Source organism: Aspergillus oryzae, chromosome 5, assembly GCF_000184455.2.
Source record: "Aspergillus oryzae RIB40 DNA, chromosome 5".
Taxonomy (NCBI): Eukaryota; Fungi; Ascomycota; class Eurotiomycetes; order Eurotiales; family Aspergillaceae; genus Aspergillus; species Aspergillus oryzae.
This window is the reverse complement of record NC_036439.1, coordinates 1,776,387-1,804,323: the sequence shown is the minus strand read 5'-3', so window position 1 is coordinate 1,804,323 and position 27,937 is coordinate 1,776,387. Positions and strand designations below refer to the sequence as shown.

Here is a 27,937-nt window from a genome sequence, read left to right as displayed (position 1 = left end):
CGACGCCAGTACCTGACAAATCTCCAAGCCTAACCAACGCTTTGCCCAGTGTCGGCGATATTGAGATGGGATTATCGAAAACAACAGCGCCTGGAGCCATACATCATGATGCAGTTTACATGAAGAAAGGACGGCCAGATATCAGACTTCTGATTTCGGACTGCATCTCAGGCTGTGGCTCCGAGGAACGGGTGGGCATCGGTGGATGCGGCCCGATAGGGATGATTGATACGTTGAGGCAGGTCGTACGCGAGAGACAGATATCTGGCCCCTCGGTCACATTGCATACAGAGGTTAGTCTTCCGTGTTGCTATGGCGAGAATAGATTGCTGATTGAGAGAGTAGGAGTTTATGTGGTGAGCGTGGACTACCCAGGTACAGCGGCATAGCCTCAATACTCTTTTCCTCGGTTAAATCTACATTGGCGTATTTTTAACTCCTTGCTAGGATAGAACAACTTAGCTACTTATGGCTCCGTGATCTCATATACTCTGCACTGAATCTGTGACATGCTAGGACATAGGTTGATGCTATAACAGCCCTTTGATTCGATAACTATCTCACAGATTCTTATATCTCCCGGACCACATGCAACGATTCATCTTTGTGTCCCCTCTCTGTTGCCCCTCAGAAAAGTAGAATGGCTTTCCTCTGGCGCTTAGCCACGAATAGGGATAGTAGATTGGCAAGATTGTTCAAGAATCGCAGCGTTTATACATTCTCGAAGGGTTTCCAAAAGACACTTAGCCTACATAGAAACTGTTAATGTTGATCAGTACTTTTGGCCTAAGGCTTCCCATACTAGTACTTTAATCCTGGTAGTTATTACCAGGCACCTACCAATAAAATTCAAGGAATCCACGTCCCACGACGCAAAAGGTATAGTGGATGTATAGAATCGATATAATAAAGACCTTAATGGTACTCTACTATTACAATTTGATGCGTAGCCGTTAGGAAGTTTCAAATTTCATATACTTTCCAAAAGGCCGATCACTTTGAACCGTGACAACCACGACGGCAGAGTTATACGTACTTTACTTTTGGAACTCCAGTATATGCATTTGAACTATTTGCTACTCTCAGATACCGTCAAACATAATGCTTCTGTGCGGGTGCATTAGCGTCGTTCACATATCATGCCATTAAAGGTAAAAAGTGCCGCCTACTTCCCAGTAGCTATAATAGCTACATTATACAGCAACGCTTTGCTTTGTCCATTATTAGTCATTATATTAGCTATTCCTAAAAATGCCCAGATGAGGGGTGCTGTGAGTAGCCGTCCTCGGTCAGTGAATTTAAACCACAGTTGGCACCTACTTTCAAATTGCACTTCGTCCTGTTCGTAGACCCGAGGATCATGGCTGAGCAATTTCAGGTCACTACTGACCCGGAAATGAACCAGACGTATGTTTCCTGACTTGCTCTCTGGATATATATCTACAGTCCAATGCTCAAGCTTATCACGATTAGGATGTGCATTACCATGATAGCGATTCTGCTTGTAATGACTCGTAACTTATCTTCAAGTTCAGCATGGAATCCTCACAGTATCAGCTGACGCGCCCTATCTAGCCTTGAATCCGAAAGTTACCGGACATCGATAACATCGAGTGTCTTGAATTAACAAGTACGGCCCCTATAATCGCTGCTTCTCTTCCCTCGACATCCCGTTGCCATCGTATGGCGAATTGTATAGTTAGGCTAACTTTCTAGGTAAATCAGGGATGAGGTAGGCATTGCTAGGATCTTTCGTCCGAGGGTCGCATCGCATAACAGCTACTCTTGTAGAACGGTCGAAGATACCATGCGTACCGCGAAGGCGAGTATGCTCTGGTATGTTCTGTCACCTTGATACCTGGTGTCTGGTTAGACGGTCTAATACATGTCTATAGCCTAATTCTCGACGGGGAAATCCACCTTGCCCCGATCAAAAACCCACAAAGAGTCTTGGATATTGGTACGGGCACAGGAATCTGGGCTGTCGATTTTGCAGAGTACGACACCAATTTATTCGAGTTGTCCCTTCTTGCATCATTCTATCCTTCCCCATGCTGAACTTGTTTTTCGCTAGTCAATATCAGTCCTCAGAAGTTATAGGTATGTGATATAGCTTTTGTATTTTCGCTTACCTTGGGCTAATATCTTATACTGCAGGCAATGACCTCAGCCCTATACAGCCGAGATGGTGAGCCACGTCCGAGTTGAAATGTCAATGTTGGAACCTCTCTCTCATTTTTCATGTGATTCGCAGGGTCCCTCCAAACTGCCAATTTGAAATCGATGATTTTGAATCGGAATGGTCGTACGCCCATCCTTTTGATTACATCTATGGTCGGGAACTTGCTGGATCTATACACGACTTCCCTCGTCTATGCAAGCAAGCGTTCGCTCATCTGCATCCCGGTGGATTCTTCGAGATACAAAGCTTTACTGTCGATATTTTTTCCGATGACGGTTCGATCGAGAAAGCACCTTACATAAAACAGGTCGTCTTCATAGATGTAGTTTGCAAGGTTGTGAAAGCGCCTTCAAGTCCGTGGGCCAAGGATCCGAAGCAAAAGGAGATTGGCAGATTTTTCCAGGCTCATCAAGTCCATATTGTTCTGGCACATACCAATGTTTTGCTATCGAAAGTTCTGGGTTGGAGCAAAACGGACATTGATATCTTGAATATGCACGTGCTGCGGGAGTCGAAGAATCTGGAAGTGCACCAGTATGGGAAACTGTATCTCATCTACGGGCGGAAACCACTGTAGCGTTTCCCTTTCTCACTATTTAACCTTCTCTTCTGTTGCTTTTTCTGTGTCTAAACGTTTCACTTATGTCGATGGTTGCTCGGCTGGATGGAGAAGTCTCTCCATATGCAGTTGTATAGTGCTGAAAATTATATCAATGTGTTCGTCTCGTTCTGCCTCTCGTCTTGAGTCAGAGGACACGATATTTTCTCTCCTGTATGACACTTGATAAATTAAGAAAGGCATCATTCCGATAAGCGCTGATTGAGACTGAAGTACCCTTACTATAGTCCTCCAAGCACCAGTCCTTAAACTCTTGAGGTCGTCTCCGTTGGCATGAGTACCAACCAATTGGTATGCAGTTAGAAAACACCACTAGGTCGGGTCATTGGAGGTCTTTCTCTATTGGCTCCATTCACTACAACAGACCAATAGGTTCTTCAGCTGCCTGCCAAGACACTGCAGCATGATCTACCGTACAATAATGACTATGAGGCCAATATACGTAATTCCACACAAGTTAAAAAAACAAGCAACACAGATTATTATGAGGCATTTTTCTTTCGTTCTTTCTTTCCTTCATTGCACTAAGACAGAATATTCGGCAAAGACCAATCTTGACGATCCCAAGACTACGTAAGTCAAGATACCCACTTCGACAGCCCAACAAGCTTTCAACTGTACTCTTGTAACTTGTTTTTGAAACTTGTCTACTTTGAACAGTGAATATGGGATAATCGGCCAAAACCCATTCAGGGACTGTACCTGTCCTGTTGGAACAAAGCTTGTACTTGAGCTTTATCAAAAATGGCTCATATCTTCGGCAGATAACACCGGAATGTGCCCATCTCTGAGCACACGATTTTACTGATAGACCTGCGAAGATCAGACCAGCATCAGCATTTCGAGACGACGGCTTCCTTTTCCACGGTTGAGATCACTTGTTCCACAGAGTAGCTTGGGCAACTGCTAAGTATTCCTTCTTCTTCATACGATAATGTAATATCCCATGACTTAAAAATAGGATAGGTACTCGCAATAGAGCAAATCCGGTTCATCTCAGGTTATAGAAACCACAAGCCACAGATGATTCTTTCGACTGATTCGGATGATTAACAAGAACGATGGGGGAAGTCGTCGGGTCCACTTATGATCTGCCGGCACGCTCCCAGAGCTTCCTGGGATAGACCCTGCCCAGTTTTGACCCGACCATGGAGATATCCACCCGACATGATCTACCCTGAAGGATTCTTCTCTCAAAAAGAAGCCTTTGTTGATGGCTTGGATGTCGAATCAGCCTCTCATAGTGGGTACTACCAGAAGCAAAAGTGGCGACTATCAAATATTTCCACTAGGTGCGTATAGGACAGTGATGTCATGACCCAACGGTCCAAACTCGGACTCAAATATGAGGTTTCCTCGATAGTCGGGATATCCACCTAAGTAGTGTAGCTCTCTCTTCGGCTGAACGGAGTGAACTTACTTAAACTGTAACCTTAACCTTGTTGTTATTTCTGCAATGCGGTGCTTAACGCTCAGAGGGTGGTCTAGGGCGGATAAGTTGGATTGACAGGTGAAGGTCAAGGTCTCTATCTCTCTCTCTCTCTCTCTTTTTTTTTTTTTTTTTCATTCTTTCATTTTTATTATTTACTTATTTTAATTTTTTTGCCTCATTTTTTTGGGCTGAAGGAAAATAGTCTTGTAGGACATAGCCCTACCAGTTAGATGCTCATTGTTGCGGCCCTCGGTTAAGTATGCAGTTGAGGTACGTGGTCAAACTTTGGTCCATACGACAGCCAAGACCATCAGGTACTCCGTACAGATATCTACATGCGTATATCGAGTACGGGGCCATTTATAGTTTTGTATGGTCAGTGATATTTGAGTCAAGGGGCCGAGGAAATAACAAGCTAAATGACTAGCGGAGGCTTGCCTCGGGAAACACATGCAAAACACCGGACCGTTGCCTTTTGAGTTCATGAGAAGTCAATTCCAAGGGTTGCGATGGTACTGTGGAAGGTACTATTATCAACCCGACCATGGTCACATCCTTCTTTCTTTTTCTTTCTTTTTTCTGCTTTCCTCGAGTTTTGTCTTGTGTTCTCTTCCCTTATAATTTCCTCATAGTTAGTAATTCCCTTTGGTTGCTCTTAGGTCCAGGCTCAGGTGGTCTGCTACCTAAATCGTGTTAGTTCCATCCACATATTGCCACAAATTAGAGTGACCTTGTATGGGTGCGCGGGGTTGTTCCGTCGATAGTACGTAAGACAAACGAGAAATACCTCGACCTTGACTACCGACTTCGCTACCCAGATCTGCTAACCTTTCAGCGGCTCCACCGTGTCCATACCTTAGTGACCATTGGGGTATAGCACAGGAGGACACGGACTTGAAAGTAGTGGTGGACTAACTGCTTAAAACCATAACAGTGACTATTATAATACTACTACTCTAACACGAGAAAGGCATAATAGATTGTTGGTGCACTGACCGTGGAAAAGGTAATGTAACGCGATTGGTAGCCAGCCTCGTGTCCACGGGACTTGGCAATTTCTTAAGTGAACTCGCAGCTGCGAGGGCCACTAATTGGTCCCTGTCTTCCAGGGGACACGTCGGTCGGCTTAATATCCTCGAATCAGCGACGTTACGCCGGCAAACTGTCACTTATCCCAGGCACTGGAATTTCTTTTAACTTTTTGGATTCGGTGGCTCTGGCCAGGGGTCCAGACGTTGCTGCAACCATTAATGGTCCACCATTAGATCGGCCACAACCCACGGTGGAGCAGAACGTGAACGATGGGTCACGGACCTGCCTATCACCACCCTTCAATGAACGTGAAACCCCGGTAGCATTCGGATTTGCTTCTGTTTTTGCGATCGCGTGGCAGCACACTGGCCAGGGGAGGGGCAGTCCGGCATTCCTCGAAACCCCATCGTGTGCCTGCTTTTGAGCCTACTGCAGTGAATGCAGTGACTCTTGACCGGGGTTGGCCATGGGGAATTATAAAAGGCCAAAATGCTAGCCCACAAATACCACGAGCCCTGTCCCTGGTTCTCAGAAAGACATTATTGATCGGCGTCCCTGGTCCCAGAGAGACAGGGATTGGTCTTCTCGCCAATTAGGCTGTCGTACTCTTGCTGGTCTCGATCCAAAGTGGGCGCGCCCTACTTGTGAGACACTGATCGTAGAGTATACCATCTTGCCAGTCTGCCCATGTCGGTATTTCACTTCGATCTATCCATCTCCTCTCGCTCCTTACAACCCTTGACACGACGTTGACACCCGAACGATGGCCTCCACGATCCTTACCACTCGACTGGGGTGCTAATGGCAATGAACATATTTGACTGAATAACAAAATCATCTACTGTACAACGACACGACTACTATCGTCAACGAATTGCGGTTCTCCGGACTAAACGCGAAACATGAAGCTTCCCCCAGCCGATGTGTTGGCGACATGGCCAACACCGAATTATATTGACCCTACCACCCGTGGGGATTCTGTCCTTGTCGTGACCATCGTCTTTTCCGCCATAGCTTTTGTCATCACTTGCCTCAGACTTTATACTCGCATCAAGATAACATGCAGCCCCGGCATCGACGACATTCTTATCGTAGTCGCGCTAGTATGTTACAACAGAAACATGGCATCCCTAGCTGGTTCTAACATGTTTCTAGGCTTTTACGATTGCGATGTGCGTGGTCATTTGCTTAGCCACTGAACGACATGGATGCAACCGACATATATGGGACGTCCCCTTGGAATGGCTTCCAACTGCCTCCAAATTCAACCTCCTCTTTCAAATCCTCTTTTCCCTATCATCCAGCATCACGAAGCTCGCGCTATTATGGTTTTGCAAACGACTACTCGGAGCCGGTAGCAAGGGCCTCTATACCACATACAATATAGTGTTGATCGGGGCAATGGTCTTGGTGGCACTGCTGTGTATTATCTTTTTGTTTGTATGCATTTTCCAATGCAGGTATGTCTACGTACTCCTATTTTCTTCTTCTTGCTTCTCACCCTATGCCAATTTTCCAGCCCGATTCATGCCTACTGGGACTTTCAGCCTACATACCCTCATCACTGTCTAAATGACGGGGCCGTTGTATTCGCCGCTAGTGTCGTCAATATCTTTACCGACTTCATATCCACGGTCATCCCGATGCCGTTGATCTGGAATCTTAAACTCCCGGCCCGGCAGCGAATTGCTGTGATGTCCATTTTTAGCCTTGGAATCGTGGTCAATGTTGCCGGCACCGTTCGGACAGTCTATGTTTATAAGAGTATGATCGCCTCATACGACATGACTTGGTTCGGCTGGCCGGTCTTTCTCGCTGCATCAATAGAGATCAATCTGGGATTGGTATGTCTAGCAAAATTCCTTTCGGCAAACGTTTTCTAATATTCATTAGATCTGTGCCTCTGCGCCTGCATTAAGGCCTCTCGTTGCATTCTTCTTGCCACGGCTACTCCAGTCCACTCAGAGATACGCATCTGGGTATGGTCAAAGCCGTCCTCAGAAGTTATGGTCGTCGGTCAACCCGTCTAGGCACTCTACCAAACCCTCGAGGGGCCGATCACATCATCCTGATACTGATAGCCAGCTGGAACGATTTGAGGTCTACCGGACGGTTGAGATGGAAACTTGGACCGAATCCCGGAACCTAAGCGATCCGACCGGTAATACTCATAGCATGCCATCTAATCATGCCCGTGTCACAACGCCCAATCAAGACTTTGATCTTAAATGTGACAGTGCGGTATACACGTCGCCTGGCAGCGAGAAGTCTTCCTTATCTCTTACCCGGCAAACCAGCTCGCCATTCAAAGACAAGCATTCCATATGACATTCCTTCAACCTTTCCTACCATTATCATGTTCCAATAAGCATTGACTGCTGATTTACGATCTTTGAGCTCGATCACTCTTTACGAAACCACATATTACTTCTTGTACATAAAGAAGCTACATGTATTAGTACATATGATACACTACAGTTGTCCCACCGGACAATCCAAATAAAAGAAATAATAATGAGAGTGAGAATGCACTCAATCAGTGTATACTTCCACCCTCCCTACGTAAAAGCACACAGGGAGGTTCCACCACAAAGCCCTCGTGAAAGAAATCCTGCCATCCCCACCATCTCCACATCTCCGAAATATATCCGTTAGTATCGACACCGAAGTGGCATGATTTCTCTTTAACACGTCAGTATTATTACTAAAAGCTTAAGGATGGACGCAGGTCCATTCACTAAGCTGCCTATTAGATTACGTGCATATCTAGTCGTATAGATCCCTGTCCGCCCAGACTCCAGGAGGCGACCTCGGCCGTTTTTAGCGAATCGTGGTAGACTAGTAATTCCGGCCTCCGTCGGCCGGCAATCTCCGTGGAATACGAAGCCCTAAGGGAGACTACTAGCGCTGGGTGGAGATGTATCAGGTTAGTAGGGGCCTTGCGCAGATCTCTGTAGAGCCTGGATTGCCAAGAAGTCTATTAGTCTAATACCCCTCCATAATGGTGGGGAGTTACTGATATTTGATAAATCGTTATTGTCAGGGATATGACCGCTGTGGGATGTGATGATTGTGGTATCCCTGTCGCTGTTCATAGCAATTGTGTACTGTTAGCAATGTACTTGTGTTTCGTCGTTATCCTGGATTTGCTTCTCGAGCACTAAGCCGTGCTTACTACTAGTCCTTGCAGCTGCAGCTGCACCGTTGATTGCTCTCCCTTCTTCTGTGCTCTTAGAGGCTAGTTTATTACTAGTAACTTGATACTTAGGTGCGATTGTGGAGTCACTAATCCCTGCTTTTACTACCACCTTCCGAATGATACTTAAGCCCGTCGTATCTCTAAAGCACGTACTTTTTTCTCTTTTCCTCGGTGAAATACCCTAAGCATATGTACTATACCTCTCTCTTAGTCCCATTGAACTTGCTAACTAATATAGAAACATATTGAGATCCACACAATACATTAGCGTCTTGACCAATTCGGAAAGACAGCACACGAGTCAGCAGAGCAGGTGAGAAGACTAAACAAGGTATATTCGTCTTTTCAAGGCCTGGTCGAGAATTGGCAGTAATATATGAGTTGTAATCCCCCTATCTGAATAGAAGACTCCTTTCCCTTCCTTGATTTTCATACTAGGTACATATATTAATTGTCTCAGCTGCAACCAGTCACCGTATGATCGAAACATACCTCTCGGTAACTCGATGCTATCTTGACGCACAGTAAACACACCGTCATTGAAGCCTCACCATAGCATCACGGATAGATCCGTTCATCATCGTCAGGTTTCGCCATGACAGATTTAGAGGCAGATTACCTGCGAAACAGCTTATCACATCTGTAATCAGTGCTCATTGTTTAGAAAAGGGGTATTATAGACGGCTTCGATTGAGTATTGCCTTTGGTGCTTACTCAAGACCAAGTCTATTCATGTTCTAGACTTCCAGTGTGAATCAGACTAATCTATCCGGTCCATATTTCATGCATGTCAACAATCCGATCTCGACAATAACAGCTACAACCATACTTGGGTATCACTCGACAAAGATTGGTGTGGTAGTACTCATCTGTCGACCGCCAGCTTCTCCAAGCTACGAAATGTAAATTTGCCTGAGTTGAACTGTCAGTGTCTGATCAATCATACACCTTATAAAAAACAATCAGCAATAGTCCCCACGTCCCTACTAATGTGGTGAAAGTAGCATATTATTATGATTAGTTCCATACTAGCGGGGTCCCAGTTACCATAGCCCCCCTTCTGATAACATTATAGTAGAGCTAATTCTCGAAGTTCAACTTCATGCTAGGTGCCCCAGCAGGAATTACAAGCATCACCATTGTCAGTCGCATTGCTACCATTCTTCCTTCATTCTTACTGACGAGGCTTGCAAAGAAAGCAATTTGCATGCCACTATCGCTCATTACGCACTCTCTAGTCGCAGTCATGCCCTTACGCTTCAGCAAAAGTCGTCATGATTACCATAACATGTCTTCACAATTTGCAAAGAGATGAGTCACAGAGACAGTGTTTTACTGTTAAAACCACAGAAGGAGAGTCTCCATCCAGCTTCCTCCAGCTTACAAACAACGCACAATACTAACCACCAAACAACCGACCGTATAGCAACTAGATACCGTGCTTCTAACCTAATGGCACAAGCATCCACTCCAACAGAGGATATACCTCTGGAATATTTTCCAGAACCCACCGAGGAAGACGAACATCCATGGTATTCTGCATTTCGCTTAGCTCTCGACAAGCCACTCCTCAGAATCTGGGATTCCCACTCGACGGTCAAGCCAACATCAAAAAACCGCCTTTATTCAAGAGATCAAATCAAAAGACTAGACACTTTCGAGGCCCGGGCAATATCGTTATCCATCCACGCCCACAATTCCCGGGCTCCCACACCGTTCATCTCATTCACTACATCCGCAGGAGCTGCACGGAGACTTGCCCAAAAAATGCCCCAGAAGAGAGGCTCTCAGATGCTTACGGTTATCAATCCCAGGGTCCGAAGGGCCAAGGGTCGATACCTTCTCAGTACGGTTGATGAAATGTGCTACTACGGGGTAAGGAAGCCATACCGGACGTTCTATCGGGACTATCAAGATGAATTCCTCTGCCTTTGGGTGGTTGGAGAAGAAGAGATTGTTGGACATTGGAAATGGGATAAGCTCGTTGAGGAGAAGGGTTGGTACCAGGCCACCATCCTGCCTGCGTTTAGAAAGCATGATAAAAGATTTACGGCACATCTCTCGCCAATCTCTCTATCAGTTTCAGTGGAAGTCTGTTCCGATACATCTTCGAGTGCTGAGATGATATCAAGAGGGCAGACCAAAGGGTGGGAAGAAGGCAACTCCCTTGATTCAGAAATCTCTCCTGATCAGCATCAGGACTTGTCGAGTGAGGGATATAGCGGGTCATTAGAGGATTATAGTGATCCGGGCGACAGCTACTACGAGAATGAGGCTAACTCAATCGGTTTCTTGCTCAACGCTTCCGAGGAGGATTAGCTGGTGCTCAAGCTGTGGTTGAATGTATCTAGTTTTTGAGTAACTACTATTGGCTTGGTTGTTTGATATATCTTACTACGAGGCTAGGCCAGCCGCCGATATTTGCTTTCAATCCAGGCGAAACTTGCTGCAATTTTCTGAAAGCTTATATAGCGTCTATATAACAAATGATATTATATCAACCGACTTGATATCCGGAGGGGAAGCTTGGGTAGTACTTTATTACACCATGATCTCGTAGAGAGGGATCGAAGTTATTGTACTTATGTACAGGCTCCCATAGCCAATATAGGATTGTTTTTTTGTGTCCTATGTTGAGTTAGCAATTGTTTTTGCAAGTGACTCATCCATCAATGACGTTGTACTGTCTTCAAGAAGAGTGCGTGTCTTTTCTTAGCCATTGAAGCGTGGCAAGGAAAACATGAGTTAACTGTGACGTCTATCATATATATTTTCTCGAAAGCAACGCAATATGCGCAACATGTTCAGATGAGATTAGCATGCATATAGCACCATGATCTATGATCTTATAGTTGACTCGAGATCCCAAGTCGGGGATATGTAGAGACTCTTGAACATTTACGCCAATCCATTTACCTAGAGAGTGAAGCCGTAGATCTTCTGTGATCACGCGGGAGTGGCAGTCCTTATCGCACATTGATAAACGTGACTTCTTATCGCTTATCGGATTTGGGGAAGACTTAAAAGAGCTTCTATTCTGGGAGGGAATTGAGTCCATTGACACACTCCTATAATAATGACAAACAACAATTGATGTTTAGAATCCTTGACTAAGATTATTTGCAATAGATTCCGGCGAAGACCTTCTTCATTGGGACAACTATTTGGCCAGAGGTGATTAGCCAGAGCATTTCCCTCTGAGTCCTTACTTCGCTGTTATCGCCGACGGCGGTGGTCGAACGCGTTCTGATTGGTTCAACTCGCCGACGATAGCTCCCCCCGGCCGCGGGGCAGCTCAACAGAGAGCTCCAAATTCGCCGGCATTCCGCTCAAGACCTAGAATTCTTGGTGATATAAGACTAGCTGGTCGCCGCAATTCCCCTTGTTCCTTTGTATTCTACTCAGTTTCCAAAATATACCCGTGGCGGATTCAATTGCCTCGAGACTCGTGCTTGGTTGAGCTGTGATCAAAGCAATCGAGCTCTTATCTACCTTATCACCGTCTCCCCACATCTGCTGCCAGGAGTTCTTCTTCTCCCCAACTCACGCAGCGGGAGAATCGCCACACCTCTGTACACCCTCATTTCTCATAATAAATCAATCATAATGGCCTCCATTGCTCGCTCCAGCTTCAGATTGCGCTCGGTGACGCGCGTGCCGACTGCCCGCACCATCAGCACCACCCCGCACCTTCGCGCGGCGGCGAAGCCCTTCTTTGCTGATGAGCCCGCTGGTCCCAAGTTGGCCACCGCCATCCCGGGCCCTAAGAACAAGGCTGCCACAGCTGAATTGGACAAGGTCTTTGACGTGCGAAGCTTGAACATGCTCACTGATTATTCCAAGTCTATTGGTAACTAGTATGTCACTCGCTTGGTGGTAACGCATGCTTGCCGTAGCAATTGCTAACAATGTGCGCTAGTATTGCTGATCTCGATGGAAATGTCCTCCTGGATGTGTAAGTTCTACTTTAATTGTCATCTCCTCCGTATCCCCTACCTTATGGCTGATGTCCGTCGCTAGCTACGCTCAGATTGCTTCTATCCCTGTTGGCTACAACAACCCCCATCTCACCAAAGTCGCTCAATCGCCCGAGATGACTACCTCTTTGATCAACCGACCAGCCCTGGGCAACTTCCCCTCTGCTGACTGGGCTGACATCTTGAACACTGGTATCCTCAAGGTCGCCCCCAAGGGCCTGAACCAGGTCTTCACCGCCATGGCCGGATCTGACGCCAACGAGACTGCCTACAAAGCCGCTTTCATGTACTACCGTCAGTTGCAGCGTGGAGGTCCCGAGAAGGAGTTCACTGAGGAGGAACTGCAGACTACCATGAACAACCAGTCTCCAGGCTCCCCACAGCTGTCTATCATGTCCTTCAAGTCTGCTTTCCACGGCCGTCTCTTTGGCAGTCTGTCCACCACCCGCAGTAAGCCCATCCACAAGCTCGACATCCCTGCCTTCGACTGGCCCCAGGCGCCTTTCCCCTCCCTCAAGTACCCACTTGAAGAGCATGCTCAGGAGAACGCCCAGGAGGAACAGCGCTGCCTCCAGGAGACCGAGCGTTTGATCAAGGAATGGCACAACCCTGTCGCCGCCGTCGTTGTCGAGCCCATCCAGTCCGAGGGTGGAGACAACCACGCCTCTCCTGCCTTCTTCCGCGGCCTGCGCGAGATCACCAAGCGTAACAACGTTCTCTTCATCGTCGATGAGGTGCAGACCGGTGTTGGAGCTACAGGCAAGTTCTGGGCCCACGACCACTGGAACCTCGAGACCCCTCCCGACATGGTGACCTTCTCGAAGAAGGCCCAGACCGCCGGTTACTACTACGGTAACCCCGCCCTGCGTCCCAACAAGCCTTACCGTCAGTTCAACACCTGGATGGGTGACCCCGCTCGTGCCCTCATCTTCCGTGGTATCATTGAGGAGATCGAGCGCCTGAACCTCGTCGAGCACACCGCCAAGACCGGTGAATACCTGTACTCTGGTCTCCAGCGCCTTGCTGAGAAGTACCCCGAGCATCTGCAGAACCTCCGTGGTAAGGGCCAGGGAACCTTCATTGCCTGGGATACCCCCAAGCGTGACGAGTTCCTCGGCAAGGCCAAGGGCGTCGGTGTCAACATTGGTGGAAGCGGAGTCAGCGCCGTTCGCCTCCGGCCCATGCTGATCTTCCAGCAGCACCATGGTAAGTCAAATTCTACCCTAGCTCAAACGTGTCGAACCGGTGCTAACGTCTCTGCAGCTGATATCCTCCTGGAGAGCATTGAGAAGATTATCAAGCAGCTGTAAGGAACTTGGGTTGCATGATTATCATTTTCCATTAAATTTGCATCTCTTTCTGTTTCCCTGAATTGGCAGAGTCCGGCGTTCATTGTTGGTTTGGGTGGGTCTCTCCGTGTCTGATTGGCACGCTATCTACGAGTTATGTCTTTTGAAGCTGTTAGCACACTATATATATATCTATAGCAAACGGCAATCTAATGCCGTCCCAAGGTGCATCGATTCTGCATGTTGGGTATCGAACAAAATCCAACTGTTTATCTTCAAAAATGAGTTCTCAAGTAGTGCTGAGTGACAAAAGAAAGGGGACAACTCCAGCATAATAACAAAGCAGCCCATACCCAAAGACGTATATCGAACGTAAACCGAAATCCCTAACTCCCAAGTGCGTGCAACGGGAAGGAACAGCCCGCTATGAAATCCCCGACAACAGAACCATCCCACCCTTTCTAGCCAGGAGACCTGGGAAAAATTGTAATAAGGCGCGCCTCGAACCACAGAAAAAAACACCGATCAGGTTTCCTCCTCACCAGTGCTACCATCGCGAGGAATATACTTCACACCCGAATCCTCCAAGCTCGAAATAATCTCATCGGGGAGCTACATAGTAAACAAACCACCACGTCAGTCCCAAATCTGGTCAAGAGATAGCATAGGATCATAACCCAGATAAAACATACCGATCCAGTCACCTTAACGGCATATGTTCCCGGCACGTAACTGTCCAGTCGCTGCCAGCGAGCTACCCAGCTGGTGTTGGGGTCACGGAGGGTAACCAATCCTTCAAAGACTTGGGAGGTGCATTCTTGGATGGCGTCGTTGTTGCCACGGAGGCCGAGGACGTTATCGCAGTTGGGGCAGCCTTCGCGCATGAATTTCTATTGTGAAGAATGTGTCAGTTTATCGGGGGCGGGTTCTTTTTGTTTGGTTATGCAGTCTTGGTCCTGATTGGAACGTACGCTGTGCAGTTGGACGAGGGAGCAGACCATGCAGGCGCGAAGAGTGCGCTGCTGGCTGGGTGCGACGTAGAAAGACATGTGCTGGGCCGGTTGAGATGGGTGGGATTTCGGTATGGGGAGTGATTAAATTGCGACGACGGACCTCGTTGCTGAGAGGCGTTCGACGGGGGCGCGAGGCGAAAGAACCGGAGTGGCTTTGTGGCAGAGGAATGAAGAGAGATTGGAGTTAATTGAGTTAATGGATTGATTTGATGTCGGAATGGAAATGCCAAGACCGGCGACTGGAGGATCTTCGGGATTCAATTCCAAAAAAGTAATCCAGCCAGTGATAAGAAAATAGATTCAAGGGTCCGGATTCCTGCAGAAATTCCGCATTCTTTCCTCAGGAACATTTATCCGTTCGATTTGAATCTGTTTCCTTCCGTCGAAGCTTCTTCGCCCACCCCCTCAGCCAGTAAAGGAGTTTCGCCTTAAGGTTCTCTTCCCGTGGACGATCAACCGTTTTCCTTCAAACGCTCTCGTGCCTTCCTACCGGAAAACCCCTCTCCCCTCACTCTCCTTCCCTTCCTTCCTCCGATGGCGTCGTCCGACCTCGAGGCTGCCACTGCGCTTAAGGTGCAGGGCAATAAAGCGTTCGGTCAACATGAGTGGCCTACTGCCGTGGATTTCTACACCCAGGCCATAGCGAAATATGATCGCGAGCCGTCGTTCTTCAGCAATCGCGCTCAGGTACGTTGCGCTTTGGGCACCTTTTGTTTGCTACCACTTGCTCTTCTTTTGGCCCCGAAGGCGAAGGAGAAACATATGGAGGGAGCATAGCTTGCTAACTGCTCTAGGCGCATATTAAACTCGAAGCTTATGGCTTCGCGATTGCCGACGCCACCAAGGCCCTTGAGCTCGACCCCGCCTACACCAAGGTCAGTAACATTCACCTTTACAATCATATTTCTTTTCGTTCTTTCCTTTGCCCTGTCGAAAATACTGTACTGCTGAGACTACTTGCGTACTTTCGAAGAGGAAACAGAAAGAAGCGTCTTGTCAACTGACTAACTCAATCTAGGCCTACTGGAGGCGAGCCCTAGCCAACACCGCCATCCTCAACTACAAAGATGCCCTTAGAGACTTCAAAGTCGTTGCAAAGAGAGAGCCCAATAACCGCGATGCGAAGGTAAAACTGGCAGACTGCGAGAAGCTTGTGCGCCGGATGGAATTTGAGAAGGCCATTGAAGTGGGTGACCCGCCGTCAGCCTTCGAGGACTTAGATATCGACGCCATAGCAGTTGACGACAGCTATGATGGTGTGCGATTGGAGAAGGAAATGACGCAAGAGTTCATCGATGATATGATCGAGCGGTTCAAGAACGGCAAGAAAATTCATCGCAAGTATGCCTTCCAGATCGTCAAGGCTGTCAAGGACATCGTGTATGCGGAACCAACCATGGTCGAGATTGGTGTGGACCAGGGTACTAAGTTGACAGTCTGCGGTGACACGCATGGTATGTTTCATTCGCGCTTTGTTCCTTTCTTTTCACACCGGCCTTCCCCTTTAGCTGTTCACTGACACGTTGCGACAGGACAATTCTTCGATCTGCTGGAGATCTTCCGGTTGAACGGATACCCGAGCGAAAAGCACGCATACCTTTTCAACGGCGACTTCGTGGATCGCGGCTCTTGGTCTACTGAGATTGCCTTGCTTCTCTATGCATACAAGTGGCTGCGACCGAATGGCATCTTCCTCAACCGTGGAAACCACGAGACGGACGATATGAACAAGGTTTATGGATTCGAGGGCGAGTGCAAGGCGAAGTACAACGAGAGGATGTTCAAGGTGTTCTCGGAGTCCTTCTCTGCTCTGCCCTTGGCTACATTAATCGGCAACAAGTATCTTGTTCTCCACGGTGGTCTCTTCTCTGACGACAACACATCCCTGGATGACATCCGGAAACTGGACCGCCACAACCAGCGCCAGCCCGGGCAGCAAGGTCTGATGATGGAGATGCTCTGGACTGATCCCCAGACGGAGCCCGGTCGCGGACCCAGCAAGCGAGGAGTTGGTCTCCAGTTTGGTCCGGATGTTACCAAGAGATTCTGCGAGAAGAATGGACTGGAAGCCATCATTCGCTCTCACGAAGTCCGTATGGAGGGTTACGAAGTCGAGCATGATGGAAGGTGCATCACCGTCTTCTCTGCTCCCAAGTACTGCGACACCACCGAGAACAAGGGAGCCTTCATCAACGTTGGGCCAGAGCTTAAGCTGGACTTCCAAGTTTTTGAAGCTGTGCCTCACCCTGATATCAAGCCTATGGTGAGTTTTACTCTTGTCTTTTTCTTTCTTTCTTTTTATTTGTCTACTCGTTACTCTGTTCTTCTTTAAGCAATGCAGGAGACTGACATGTTTCTTTCTAGGCTTATGCACAAAACTCGATCATGTCCATGATGTGAGATGATTTACATCTGCATGGGACGGCGTTTATGGGTGGACAGAGAAGAGTGGTCTTCTTGACCGGTCATAGAGGTTCGGTTCTGGAATGAGCGTTGGGTCTCTTTGGTTATACCTGCAGACTGAAATAACGACAGATATCTCTCAGATACCAAATACTGTATCTATTGAATGATGATTTGAACTTCTTGCATAGCGGAACAATGATTTGTGAACGAATAACCATGTGCAGGTATGAGGACGTTGGATTGGGCAGTAAGATATTTGGCTTTTCTTCCATGGCCATTGATATGAATGTGATGGCTAGTTAGCGACTTTGATTGCATTATCCAATGGGTATAGATTAGACCTTGAGAGCGTTTCTTCTCGTCGGAGTTGTCGGTTTCGGAAATCCGACCGCTTTGCTAGAATAGAAAGACCCCGCGATTGACTCCAACATTGATTCTTCTGCTTCCCCACCTTAATTCTGTCCCCTTCTGCTCGTTCCCACCTTTTCTCTCCCCTCATCATCTTAATTAACTGAACGGTGTAATAACACTGTTCAACAGTCAGCAAAAGATGGAGTTCGATCCCAAGACCCGTATGTGTCTTCATTGTCAGATAATACGACAAATCAACACCCAAAACTAACCCCACCTCTCTGCCGGTCTTGGTTAACAGCGCAATACCTTACTTCCGACAAATCCAGCTTCGCCTTGACCTCTGCTCTTGAACGCTGGCCCGTGATTATCGTGAGTGTTCTGGCCGTCTATGCTTTTGTTTGTCTGATCCATGCTAAACATCTGTATCCCTATAGACTGGTGCTATTGACGACCTCCACCGCACTGTTGGTGATGTATCCGACGAAGAAAAGCGCAAGGAGGGAAAGGGTATCATTGAGAAACTCGCAGCGCTCAAATATGAATTGCAACATAACAGACAACTGACGTGAGTAATTTACGCGGATTTTGACGCAGGTTATGGCAAGGAAGTCACTAACTATTGCGTCCGCATAGCCCCCTACCCGACGACGGTCAGCCGGGTATCGAAGAATATAACAAGGAGTTGGAGCAACGAGGAAACCCCAAATGGCACGATGTTGCATGGCTATACTCTGAATGCTATCTTTGTATGTTCGACATCTGCTTGGAGCAATACAGATGGCGAATAGACGTGTTAACGGAGGATAGACAGGCGCATCAGTGCCTACTTCGCCTTGTCCACACACTGGAAAGGATACGATGTATTTGCCCGCCAGAAGATGTCAACTTTCAAATCGTCCCGTCCGGCAGTTCTGGAGTTAGCCGCCAGATACAAGGAAATCGCTCAGGAGGCGGAGAAGGGCCAGGCTGACGGCAAGACCCCGGAGCAGGTCGAACAGGCTGAGCGTATACTCTTCTCTGAGATGTGTGAGATCTGTCTGTGGGGTAATGCCACCGATCTGTCCCTCTTAACCTCTCTTACCTACGAGGATATTCAGAAACTGCAGGGCTCGCAGGCGCGCAAGGCCGCGGAGAAGAACATTCTCGTCAACGATTTGGACGCCGCGTTTGAGGTGCTCAATAAGGCCCGCAAGGAGAAGAAGACCGGGGAGCGTCGTGTAGACATTGTTCTCGATAACTCCGGTTTCGAGCTGTTCGTTGACCTTATCCTTGCCGGATACCTTCTCTCTGCCGGCTTGGCTACGACAGTTGTACTGCACCCTAAGCTGATCCCTTGGTTCGTATCGGATGTTACACCCCCGGACTTCAGGGACCTTATCAGCGCGCTCGCCGACCCGCAATCATTCTACACTGCCGCCGATGAGTCGGGCAAGGAACATTCCCCTCTCTCCGATAAGGAGCTGTCAGAGGTAAACTTCCTCTTCGAACAATGGTCCCGGCTCCACGCAGATGGCAAGCTGGTCATCCGCCCACACGCTTTCTGGACCTCCCCCGGAAGCTACTGGCGCATGCCCAACACAGCAAAGGATCTCTTTGAGGACCTGCAACAGAGCGAGCTCGTCCTCTTCAAGGGTGACCTCAACTATCGCAAGCTGACCAGTGATGTAAGTGACCCCTCACTCTTCCCTGAGCCCTCGCATACATTAACATGTTGCTTCCTAGGCTACCTGGGACCCCACAACACCTTTCACGACTGCCATCGGCCCAATGGGCCCTAAGTCTGGCGTTCGTGTCCTCGCTTTCCGGACCTGCAAAGCGGATGTCGTTGTCGGACTGCCAGCAGGTGAAGACGAGAGACTCCGCCAACTGCCTAATGGCGGGGGCTCCGAGGCCCGGAAATGGGCTTGGAGTGGAAAGTGGGCTGTTGTGTCCTTCTCTGACGGGAAGGCTTAAGCTGATTACTTGTCTACAATATGCAGAGACAGGGTTCAGATTCTTGGAGCACCAGATGTATAGATGGACATATAGATACGGACAGAATATACAGATAGATGATGTATTCATTGGAATGGAATATCCAGTTAATGTGTATTGGTGGACTTTGCAGTCGGGTAATTAGCGTACTTCAACAAGTCTCAGGACTCGTGGGTCAAGTTAAGTGAATGATAAGGACAAAATAGAAGTGAACAGGGGTAGCATGTTCAATGTAGGGTATATTCCAGGCATAGAGAGGTGCTGGACTTGTCACTTGCATGACGTATCGGACAAGAACAAAAGTGAAAGCGATTATCCCAGGTGGGCGAGGGGAAAAAAGAGAACCGTAGAGAAACAGGGAAATGGATACATCAGATTCCAAACGACGAGAGCGCCTATACCCACAATTGCTCCCCTCCGCGCGCCAGGAAAAACAGAAAAATGAGTGAATTACCCTCCTCAAAATCCAAATATTACATTAGGTGATTGCCGATTCAGGTGGAAAATAACAAAAGAAAAGATATGGCCCATTAGGCCCTGATCATGTTTTCTTTCCCCTCTTGTCTGGTCTTGCGGCTGTCTTGCTTGCGCTTCAGGCGCGCTTGGGCGGCTAACATTCGGTCTACGGGGATGGAGTCCCGTTGGACGGACGCGAGACTTTGTCGCCTTTTGGTTCGATCGGGGAGATGATAGGTTTGCGGCAGGCCTGTTATGGCGTCTAGGCTGTATTTTGAGGGGGAGCGGCGAGCCCGCAGTCGTTCGGTGCGGATTTGTTTGCTGTCTTCGCGGGTTGCGAGGTGATGGGCGAGGGATGTTATGGTTGAATGGGTTGGGACGTATGAGCGGTAGCTCTCTGAGTTGTATTTCTGTCTAGAGGTGCGTCGGGTGGGTGGTTCGAGTGGTGGGTAATCAGGGGGTGAGGACGGCGGGATACCATCGCCTTCCAGAAGGTGGTTTTCTTTTGGTTTATAGGGGGTATCGTCTAAGTATGCCAGTTGCTCACTGTGATCCTCTGTTTCCAGGCCTAGGGCTTTGGAAGCCCGCTTAATATCCAGCTCGCCGAGTACCGTTCTTGTGGTGTGCGAGCGCCGATCCTTTGCACGTGGGCTTGGGCTTGGAGGTTCGTCGATGTCCTGGGTCTCATCGCTTTGCTCCTTCTGAGGGCTGTCGTGTACAAAATCATACACCTGGACCCCGGCATAGCCCTTGTCTGAGTGGCGAGTCCGCGATCGGAGTTCAGGAAGGCGCTCAAAAGTAGTCAATTTCAACTTCAAGAGATCAATCTGGTCCTGCATGCGGCGGCGCTCATCATTGAACGACTCCCTGAGACCTTCTTCCTGCTCACGATGTTGTTGCGACGTCGATTTCAGACGCTCTCTGTATTCCTGGACCCGTAACTCTAATTTGGCTTCTCTCTGCTTCAGTTTTGCTTCCTTTTCTTTGCGTCGTCCTTCGTACTTGGTCATTTCTTGTTTAACGCGGGCGAGAGTTTGTTTCAGTGTTGCGTTCTCCTTCTCAAGGTTTGAGGCCTTCTGTTCTGAGCTTTGGGCCAAGTCCTTGAGCTTGGCGAATTCGGATTGTTCGCGCTTCATCTCCTCAAGCTTAGTGTTTGCCTCGCCCAGTGCCTGCTGGGCCTTGTGCAGCTCTTCAGCTGTATCCCCAGGAGTGTCATTCGTGGTCTCGGAAGATCCTGCGATATGCTCTACGTCATTATTAACAACACCGTGCTGTTCTAGGAGCTTGCGCAATAAGCCAACTCGGTGTTTATACTGCAAAGCCAGCGCGGTTTGCTTGGTGAGTTCCTGGACCAACTGCTCCTTGTCCGCTTTCGAATTCTCTCCAACCATTGTCGACGCGAGTTGAGTAACGTGACGTTCCATCTCAGAAACCTTCACTTCTTCCTCCTTGAGTTTCTCGGCTAACCGTAGGGCTTCTTCATCCTTCTTTCTGGCGTACGCTTTCGCGGCTGAGCGATACTGAATAAGTTTCCTTATTTCTTGCGTGGTTTTGGTCCTATAGCTATCAAACTCGGCTTTCCAGTATTTTCCAGACTGAGACCGAGGTTCGTTCAGGTTGATAGTGTCGTCGCCGGTGTCATCTTCCGTTGACGACGCCGACTGTGCCACCGGCCTCGCTTCGGTGGACTGAGGGGTTTGTGATGCATCCGACTCTTTGGGAGACTTATCGCGTGAGTCCATCAGTGCCTGTGTTAACTTGCTACGCGGTTTGGCCTTCCCATCTGAAGAGTTGATAGACCACTGGCTAGTCAATGGAGTTCTTGATGACTTGTTAGGCGATTCTCCTCGCTTGCGCTCATTGTCGACAACACCGTCGCCGAATGAAACCGTCTTACGTCTGTTTGATGCAGTGCCAGGGGTGACAAGAATGCTCTTAGTGGGGGAGGCCATTGCATTCACAGCCATATCGACGTCGGCTTTCGTGGCTATGGGAGCATCGCTCGTGTTCCCAATAGTGGGCTTCAGCGACAGGCTCGCGCGGGACGACTGATTGGCTGTCAGATTCTTCGGATTCGGTTCCCGCTCCATTTGATCCTCGTCATCAGCCCCAGGGGTGCCAAACAAGGCGCTCTTGAAAGCGCGAATAGCGAACACAGGTGCAGGCGTTTCAGGAGGTTCCAACACCTTTGAGTTGTCTATGGAGATAAACAAGGAATAAACAAGTCAGCGCGACAGCCGTATGATTTTGCGTTGGGGGGGAAGATCGCAAGTCCGCTATTGGACCGACGATGGGGCGCGTGCCCAAGCTTCATGCGGCCAGCGAGAGACACGCACCTGCAAACTGCTCGTTCTGCCCAGTGATCCACTCCAACATCGCGCCTGCAGGACAAGGTGAATCAAATTACTAACGAGATCGAGGGTCGCATTGCAGGGGCGGACACCATTGGCGTCTTATCAGAGGTCACGACAAGCCGCGGGATTGACGTGGAACGCTGTGCTTTGTTTACGATGCTCGGCGGGGACGCTAACGACCCAAAGGCGGTCAGCGGAAAAACAACGGTGCGAGCCTTAAGGCAGTTTAGCTCGTCCTATAGTTACCGCTCTTTTACTCCCAATTTCCCGTCCGTCATTTGGTTCTTCCCATTAAATCACCCCCACTAATTTTAAATTAGTTATAGTCACCAACTCTCACTTGTACCTTTCCCGCCCTCTTTCTTTTACATTGGTACCTGATCAGTCTGAATATGTTCCTTATTGAAGCATAGAGGGCTGCAGCTTCGGCTGCAACTTTGTCACAGCTATCGCGTGGCAAAGATTCATCTCGACCTGGGTGCAATACTTTATCTCACACCGCCCGACGCCCCGCTATGCCTCACAAGCAGAAGAAAACTTCCAGCAATGCCCACAAGAACGGCTCTCCCCGGGCGGAGAAGAAACGTCAATTCCCCCCGGATGCCCCTTCGCTCGCCCTGCCGGTAGTGGCCCCGACCAATTACGAAGAAATTCACCGGAATGAGATTGAAGCGCTCCGCTCAATCTACGGTGACGATTTTGAAGAAGTTGAACATAAGCGATCTGCCTGGCAGGTATGTCTTGTTTTCCCTCGCCGCTCTTCTTGTTCACTGTAGTTAATTGCGATTTCCGATCTTAGCAATCGTCAGATGTGGTGTTCAAACTCCACTTGCGCGCTTCGTCTAATCCGGAGGTCCGTCTTGATTTGCTAGTTGAACTGCCGACTACCTATCCCAAAACCTATCCGAACCTTTTCCTGGAGAACTTGGATGATCTCCGACAGGGGGCTCGATCGAGGATTGATGACATCATACGGACCAAACCGAAATCCCTCGTGGGATCTGAGATGATCTACGAGATTGCCGTTTCTATACAAGATGTTTTAGAGGATGTGGCAGAAGCTAAAGCTCAAAATAAAGACCTGCCCAGCCTAGAGGAGGAGCGCATGGAACAGGAAGCTGCCGCCAATCAGCGCGCTGAACTAGAACGGCAAGAAGAGCTTCAGAAACAAGAGGCCGCCACTGCGGAAGAGGAACGAGCACTGCAACAGCTATTGGAGGATAAAATTAGAGAGAGAACGAAAGCCCGACTATTACGACGCAAGAGTCGAACCTCTGGCATAGACACAGGCAGCGACATTGACGCTGGGGAGAATATCCCAGGTGCAATCTCCTTCGACCCGCCCCTCGTTATGGCCGACAGCGACGAAGGGCCATTGGTTTTCCGCGCGGTCTATGGGAAGACGCTTCTCAAGAGTGCCCAGGGAAAAAATACGTATGCCGTGAGACCAGTGGTCACTGAGAATAGGTGCCATGCTCCTCTCCTGATTTTAAAGGAATATTCGATCGATGAAACGCAGCTATCTCCACTTGCTTTCAGAGAGAAAATGCGTAGCAGCGAGGATAAATTGGAAGCTTTAAAACGGCTACGACATCCAAATCTACTAGATTTTGTTGGGTTTAAGATTTACCGGCCCCTCGAACCTGCCAGTCCTCAGGACAACGCTTGGAGAGTTTATCTTCTTCTCGAGCATGCAAACAAGGGGTCGCTGTCCGAGTTCCTGGATATCGTGGGGTCTGTACCCGTGGAAACTCTGCGAAGCTGGACGATCCAACTTCTTGAAGCGCTCGAGTTCTATCACCGGAGCGGTTTTGTCCACGGGGATATCCATTGCGGGCGCATCATGATATTGAGAAACCAGACCGGTGGCACTATTGTGAAACTGCAAGCGAGCATTGAAAATGCCCTCCCTGATTCTGCCGACAGCAGACAATCATTGGAAGCTTCCAAATCACCACTTTGGCTGCCTCCCGAGTCGACACAAGGGAATACCTCGCCGACCATGAAGACAGATGTGTGGGACTTGGGTATAGTGTTTCTCCAGATGGGATTCGGTAAGGATGTACTACAGCGTTACACTTCAGCGAACGCATTGATGGGAACGCTAGGCTTGTCTGCTCCACTGCAAGATTTACTTAACGAATTCTTCAGAACGGATCCAAAAAAGAGACCGACAGCCTTCCAGCTCCAGCCATCTGAGTTCTTCCGTGTTGACGCACCTTTGGTGTCTCACTCAAGCACCTCAAACTCCATATCACTGCCGAGACGTCCTCGCTTCGATTCGTTTGGAGGCTTGCCGGCATTTTCACGGTATTACCAAGACTTTGATGAGGCAGGTCGCTTGGGTAAAGGCGGTTTCGGTATGGTGGTCAAAGCGAGAAATAAACTTGATGGCCGTCTGTATGCAGTCAAGAAAATTACTCAAAGATCCGCCGCTGCGCTTAAGGACACACTGTCTGAGATTATGCTACTATCACGTCTGAATCATCCCTACGTAGTGCGTTATTACACTGCATGGATTGAAGAGGATTACGACTTTGTAGATGAGGAAGCTGTGTCATCCACAGAGGGTGATCCTTTCGCTAGCCAAGGCTCCGAAGGCTCTCAAGACTCGCAAGGATACGGGTACAGCACAGGCGGGCTAGATTTTATCAGCTCCAGTGGGTATCCCAAGATTGAGTTTGGCTCGGATAGCGAGGAAGAAAATGATGGGACGCTATCCAGCCGTGATAATGGACAAACACCCGAAACTTATGGTACTGGAAGTGAAACCGGCAAGGAACTCAGCCGAGTGAGATCTGGCTCGCAAGGCAGGCCTGTTTCCACTACGCTGTATATTCAGATGGAGTATTGCGAGAAGCACGTAAGTTTGTCCATGTTCACTATCGCTTATATATTCTCATTAAGCTGACCTCTGGAAAGACTCTTCGTGACTTGATCAAGAATGGTCTATACGATGATGTCGACAGAACGTGGCGTTTGTTTCGCCAAATCCTCGACGGACTGAGCCACATCCATGGTCATGGTATTATTCACCGGGATCTCAAGCCCGACAACATTTTCATCGATGTTGCCAATAATCCACGCATCGGAGACTTCGGTCTTGCCACAAGTGGCCAATTCACGACAGCAGTGCGCTCTTCGACGGCTGCAGATTTTGAAGGAGACTTCACTCGCAGCTTGGGCACGACATACTATGTCGCACCAGAAATGAAGTCCGGTTTTACAGGGAACTATAATGACAAAGTTGATATGTACTCTTTGGGGGTCATTTTCTTTGAAATGTGTTACCCCCTTGGGACCGGTATGGAACGTGACCAGACACTGCGCGCTATCAGGGAGAAGGAGCATACTCTGCCACCTATTTTCCGGTACTCCGAAAAGGCACTCCAGGGAAAGATCATCGAGTCGCTATTGAGCCACAACCCCAGCGAACGACCCTCAGCTTCAGAGCTTCTCCACAGTGGTCAGATTCCTCTTCAGGTCGAAGAGGAAACCTTTAGACGGGCGATCATGCACTTGCTGTCTGATCCTAGTTCGCCTGATTACAAGAAGATCTTGTCGGCTATTTTCTCACAGTCTCCTAAGAAGTTCGAAGACATCGCTTGGGACATGGATTCCCGCGGGACACCGGCGGCCAATGAGCTGCTGGTTCAAGGGTTGGTCAAGGAACGTTTAACCTCGATATTTCGCAGGCATGGGTCTGTGGAAACCACAAGGCAGATGCTGTTTCCAAGGTCTCAGCATTATAACAACGGAGCTGTTCGACTTCTTGACTCCACTGGTAACGTGCTTCAGTTGCCTTTCGATCTAACTCTACCAAACGCGCGTGCCATTCCGCGACAAGATCCTTCCCTTGAGAAAACATTCGCGTTTGGTACTGTCTACAGAGAGACGTCTCATGGTGGTGAGCCTCGGACTCATAAAGAGGTGGACTTCGATATCGTTTCACACAATACGTTGGATCTGGCTTTGAAGGAAGCGGAAGTCATTAAGGTTCTTGATGAGATTATTGAAGAATTCCCGCCTTTGAGGTCGGCTTCTATGTGTTTCCTTGTAAACCACTCGGATCTACTTCAACTTGTTCTGGAATTTTGCCGTATCACTCCTTCTCAGATTCCGCTGGTCAAGGAGGTCATCAGCAAACTCAACGTGGGAAAGTGGACCATGCAGAAAATCAGAAGTGAACTTCGGTCGCCGGCAATCGGTGTTGCCTCCACCTCCTTGGATGAGCTTGCAAGGTTTGATTTTCGTGACTCCCCGAAGCAGATGCAGAAGCGTCTCCGAGACATCATGGAGGGCACCGAATTCGCCGAACGCCTGACTCCCATCTTCGTTCGAATAAATTGGCTGATGGGGTATCTTAAAAGCTTCGACGTAAAACGAAAGGTTTACGTGAACCCTCTCGGGAGTTTGAACGACAAGTTCTTTCGAGGTAGCATTTTGTTCCAGTGCGTGTTTGACAACAAGCGACGTGATGTCTTCGCTGCTGGTGGTCGGTATGACTCCTTAGTCCAAGAGTTTCGCCCAAAGGTCTTAGCAAGCCGACCTCAAACTCATGCTGTGGGCTTCAATTTGAGCTGGGATCGACTCAGCTCTGCTATGCTCGAGTATATCAAAGGCTCATCCAAAAGCCATCTCAAGCACCATGAAGTTGAGCCCGCTGCTTTTTGGAAGACCAGGAGATGTGATGTCCTCGTTGCGAGCTTTGACTCAAAGATTCTGCGTAAGAAAGGCATTGAAGTTGTTCAAGATCTATGGGCCAATGACATTAGTGCTGAGCTAGCCGTTGATGCCTCGTCTCTTGAGGAACTTCTCACCAAGTACAAAGATCACAATCATAGTTGGATCGTCATTGTGAAGCAAGATAGCCAGGAACGAGGCTTTAAGGTCCGGTGTCTGGTTCCTAAGGAGGAGTTCGATTTGAGGAGCTCTGAGCTAATACCATGGCTTCGAAATGAAATCCGCGCTCGCAACCAACGTGAGGGCGCAGTCGACTTTCGCCAATCTCGATTGCCTAGTCAACCAGATCCTGGTATTGACGGGGAAAGGTCGAGCGATGTGCGCATCCTAGTTCCTCAACATAGGAGCAAGAAGACTAATAGGAGAAATATTGTTGAGAATGGTACGTCTTAACCTGAGTTATGATGCTTGGTGTCTACTAACGAAATATAGCTCTTTTCCGCTCTCGCGAAGTAATCGAGGATGCGTTGAATGGGCCTATTGCCGCCATTGATACGCGCGATGATTTACTCGAGGCAATCAGAGATACTCGGCTATCAGACCCCGAGAGCTGGCGCACAGTCATTCAGAGTGCACCCTTGACTGAGAGGAAGTACCTCAGTCAAGTCCATGAGCTCCTCGTTGACCTGGCTCACGAGAACCATGTCAACGACGGTGCGGACAACTTCAGCAACGCTTTTATATACAATTATCGTACAGGTTCATGTGTTTATTATGATCTAGGACGCGGCAAGTAAGGTACAGAGTCATGTGTTATGTATCATGCATATTTCCTTTGTTCCTTGTTCTTTTGTGCCTGAACCAACTTATTCACTTTTGGTTTTTATTTGACATATTATTGGCATTGGTGTTGGATGTTTTATCTCCTCTCAGCATTTTATAGCGAACTATACCCGCAAATATACCA

At 48.5% G+C, this 27,937-nt stretch overlaps 8 protein-coding genes across 8 annotated transcripts; 7 read left to right on the top strand and 1 right to left on the bottom strand.

Moving 5' to 3' along the window:
• Positions 1-65: 65 nt before the first annotated feature.
• Positions 66-2,759, top strand: AO090701000202 (class I SAM-dependent methyltransferase; the record flags this gene model as incomplete). The annotated part of the gene is made up of 5 exons (XM_023237426.1): positions 66-293; positions 1,792-1,997; positions 2,075-2,100; positions 2,158-2,188; positions 2,255-2,759. The coding sequence occupies 5 exons, from the start codon at positions 66-68 to the stop codon at positions 2,757-2,759; spliced, it is 996 nt and encodes a 331-aa protein (XP_023092037.1).
• A 3,408-nt stretch (positions 2,760-6,167) lies between these two features.
• On the top strand, positions 6,168-7,148 carry AO090701000204 (uncharacterized protein; the record flags this gene model as incomplete). The annotated part of the gene is made up of 3 exons (XM_001823024.3): positions 6,168-6,368; positions 6,421-6,725; positions 6,785-7,148. 3 exons carry the CDS (start codon positions 6,168-6,170, stop codon positions 7,146-7,148), a joined length of 870 nt encoding a protein of 289 aa, XP_001823076.3.
• Positions 7,149-9,916: 2,768 nt separating this feature from the next.
• Positions 9,917-10,783, top strand: AO090701000205 (uncharacterized protein; the record flags this gene model as incomplete). The annotated part of the gene is made up of 1 exon (XM_001823025.1): positions 9,917-10,783. One exon carries the CDS (start codon positions 9,917-9,919, stop codon positions 10,781-10,783), a length of 867 nt encoding a protein of 288 aa, XP_001823077.1.
• A 1,287-nt stretch (positions 10,784-12,070) lies between these two features.
• Positions 12,071-13,751, top strand: gatA (4-aminobutyrate transaminase gatA; the record flags this gene model as incomplete). The annotated part of the gene is made up of 4 exons (XM_001823026.1): positions 12,071-12,321; positions 12,384-12,419; positions 12,485-13,647; positions 13,705-13,751. The coding sequence occupies 4 exons, from the start codon at positions 12,071-12,073 to the stop codon at positions 13,749-13,751; spliced, it is 1,497 nt and encodes a 498-aa protein (XP_001823078.1).
• Positions 13,752-15,277: 1,526 nt separating this feature from the next.
• Positions 15,278-17,143, top strand: ppt1 (protein serine/threonine phosphatase PPT1; the record flags this gene model as incomplete). Its single annotated transcript, XM_001823027.3, has 5 exons — positions 15,278-15,430; positions 15,538-15,618; positions 15,762-16,197; positions 16,276-17,006; positions 17,108-17,143. The coding sequence occupies 5 exons, from the start codon at positions 15,278-15,280 to the stop codon at positions 17,141-17,143; spliced, it is 1,437 nt and encodes a 478-aa protein (XP_001823079.1).
• Positions 17,144-17,699: 556 nt separating this feature from the next.
• On the top strand, positions 17,700-19,456 carry AO090701000209 (damage-control phosphatase ARMT1 family protein; the record flags this gene model as incomplete). Its single annotated transcript, XM_001823028.3, has 6 exons — positions 17,700-17,721; positions 17,802-17,872; positions 17,938-18,068; positions 18,137-18,249; positions 18,311-19,167; positions 19,226-19,456. The coding sequence occupies 6 exons, from the start codon at positions 17,700-17,702 to the stop codon at positions 19,454-19,456; spliced, it is 1,425 nt and encodes a 474-aa protein (XP_001823080.1).
• Positions 19,457-20,007: 551 nt separating this feature from the next.
• Positions 20,008-22,309, bottom strand: AO090701000210 (uncharacterized protein; the record flags this gene model as incomplete). The annotated part of the gene is made up of 2 exons (XM_001823029.3): positions 20,008-22,130; positions 22,270-22,309. The coding sequence occupies 2 exons, from the start codon at positions 22,307-22,309 to the stop codon at positions 20,008-20,010; spliced, it is 2,163 nt and encodes a 720-aa protein (XP_001823081.1).
• A 493-nt stretch (positions 22,310-22,802) lies between these two features.
• Positions 22,803-27,767, top strand: cpcC (putative protein kinase (Gcn2); the record flags this gene model as incomplete). Its single annotated transcript, XM_001823030.3, has 4 exons — positions 22,803-23,021; positions 23,087-25,150; positions 25,210-27,412; positions 27,463-27,767. 4 exons carry the CDS (start codon positions 22,803-22,805, stop codon positions 27,765-27,767), a joined length of 4,791 nt encoding a protein of 1,596 aa, XP_001823082.1.
• Between the last annotated feature and the right edge of the window lie 170 nt (positions 27,768-27,937).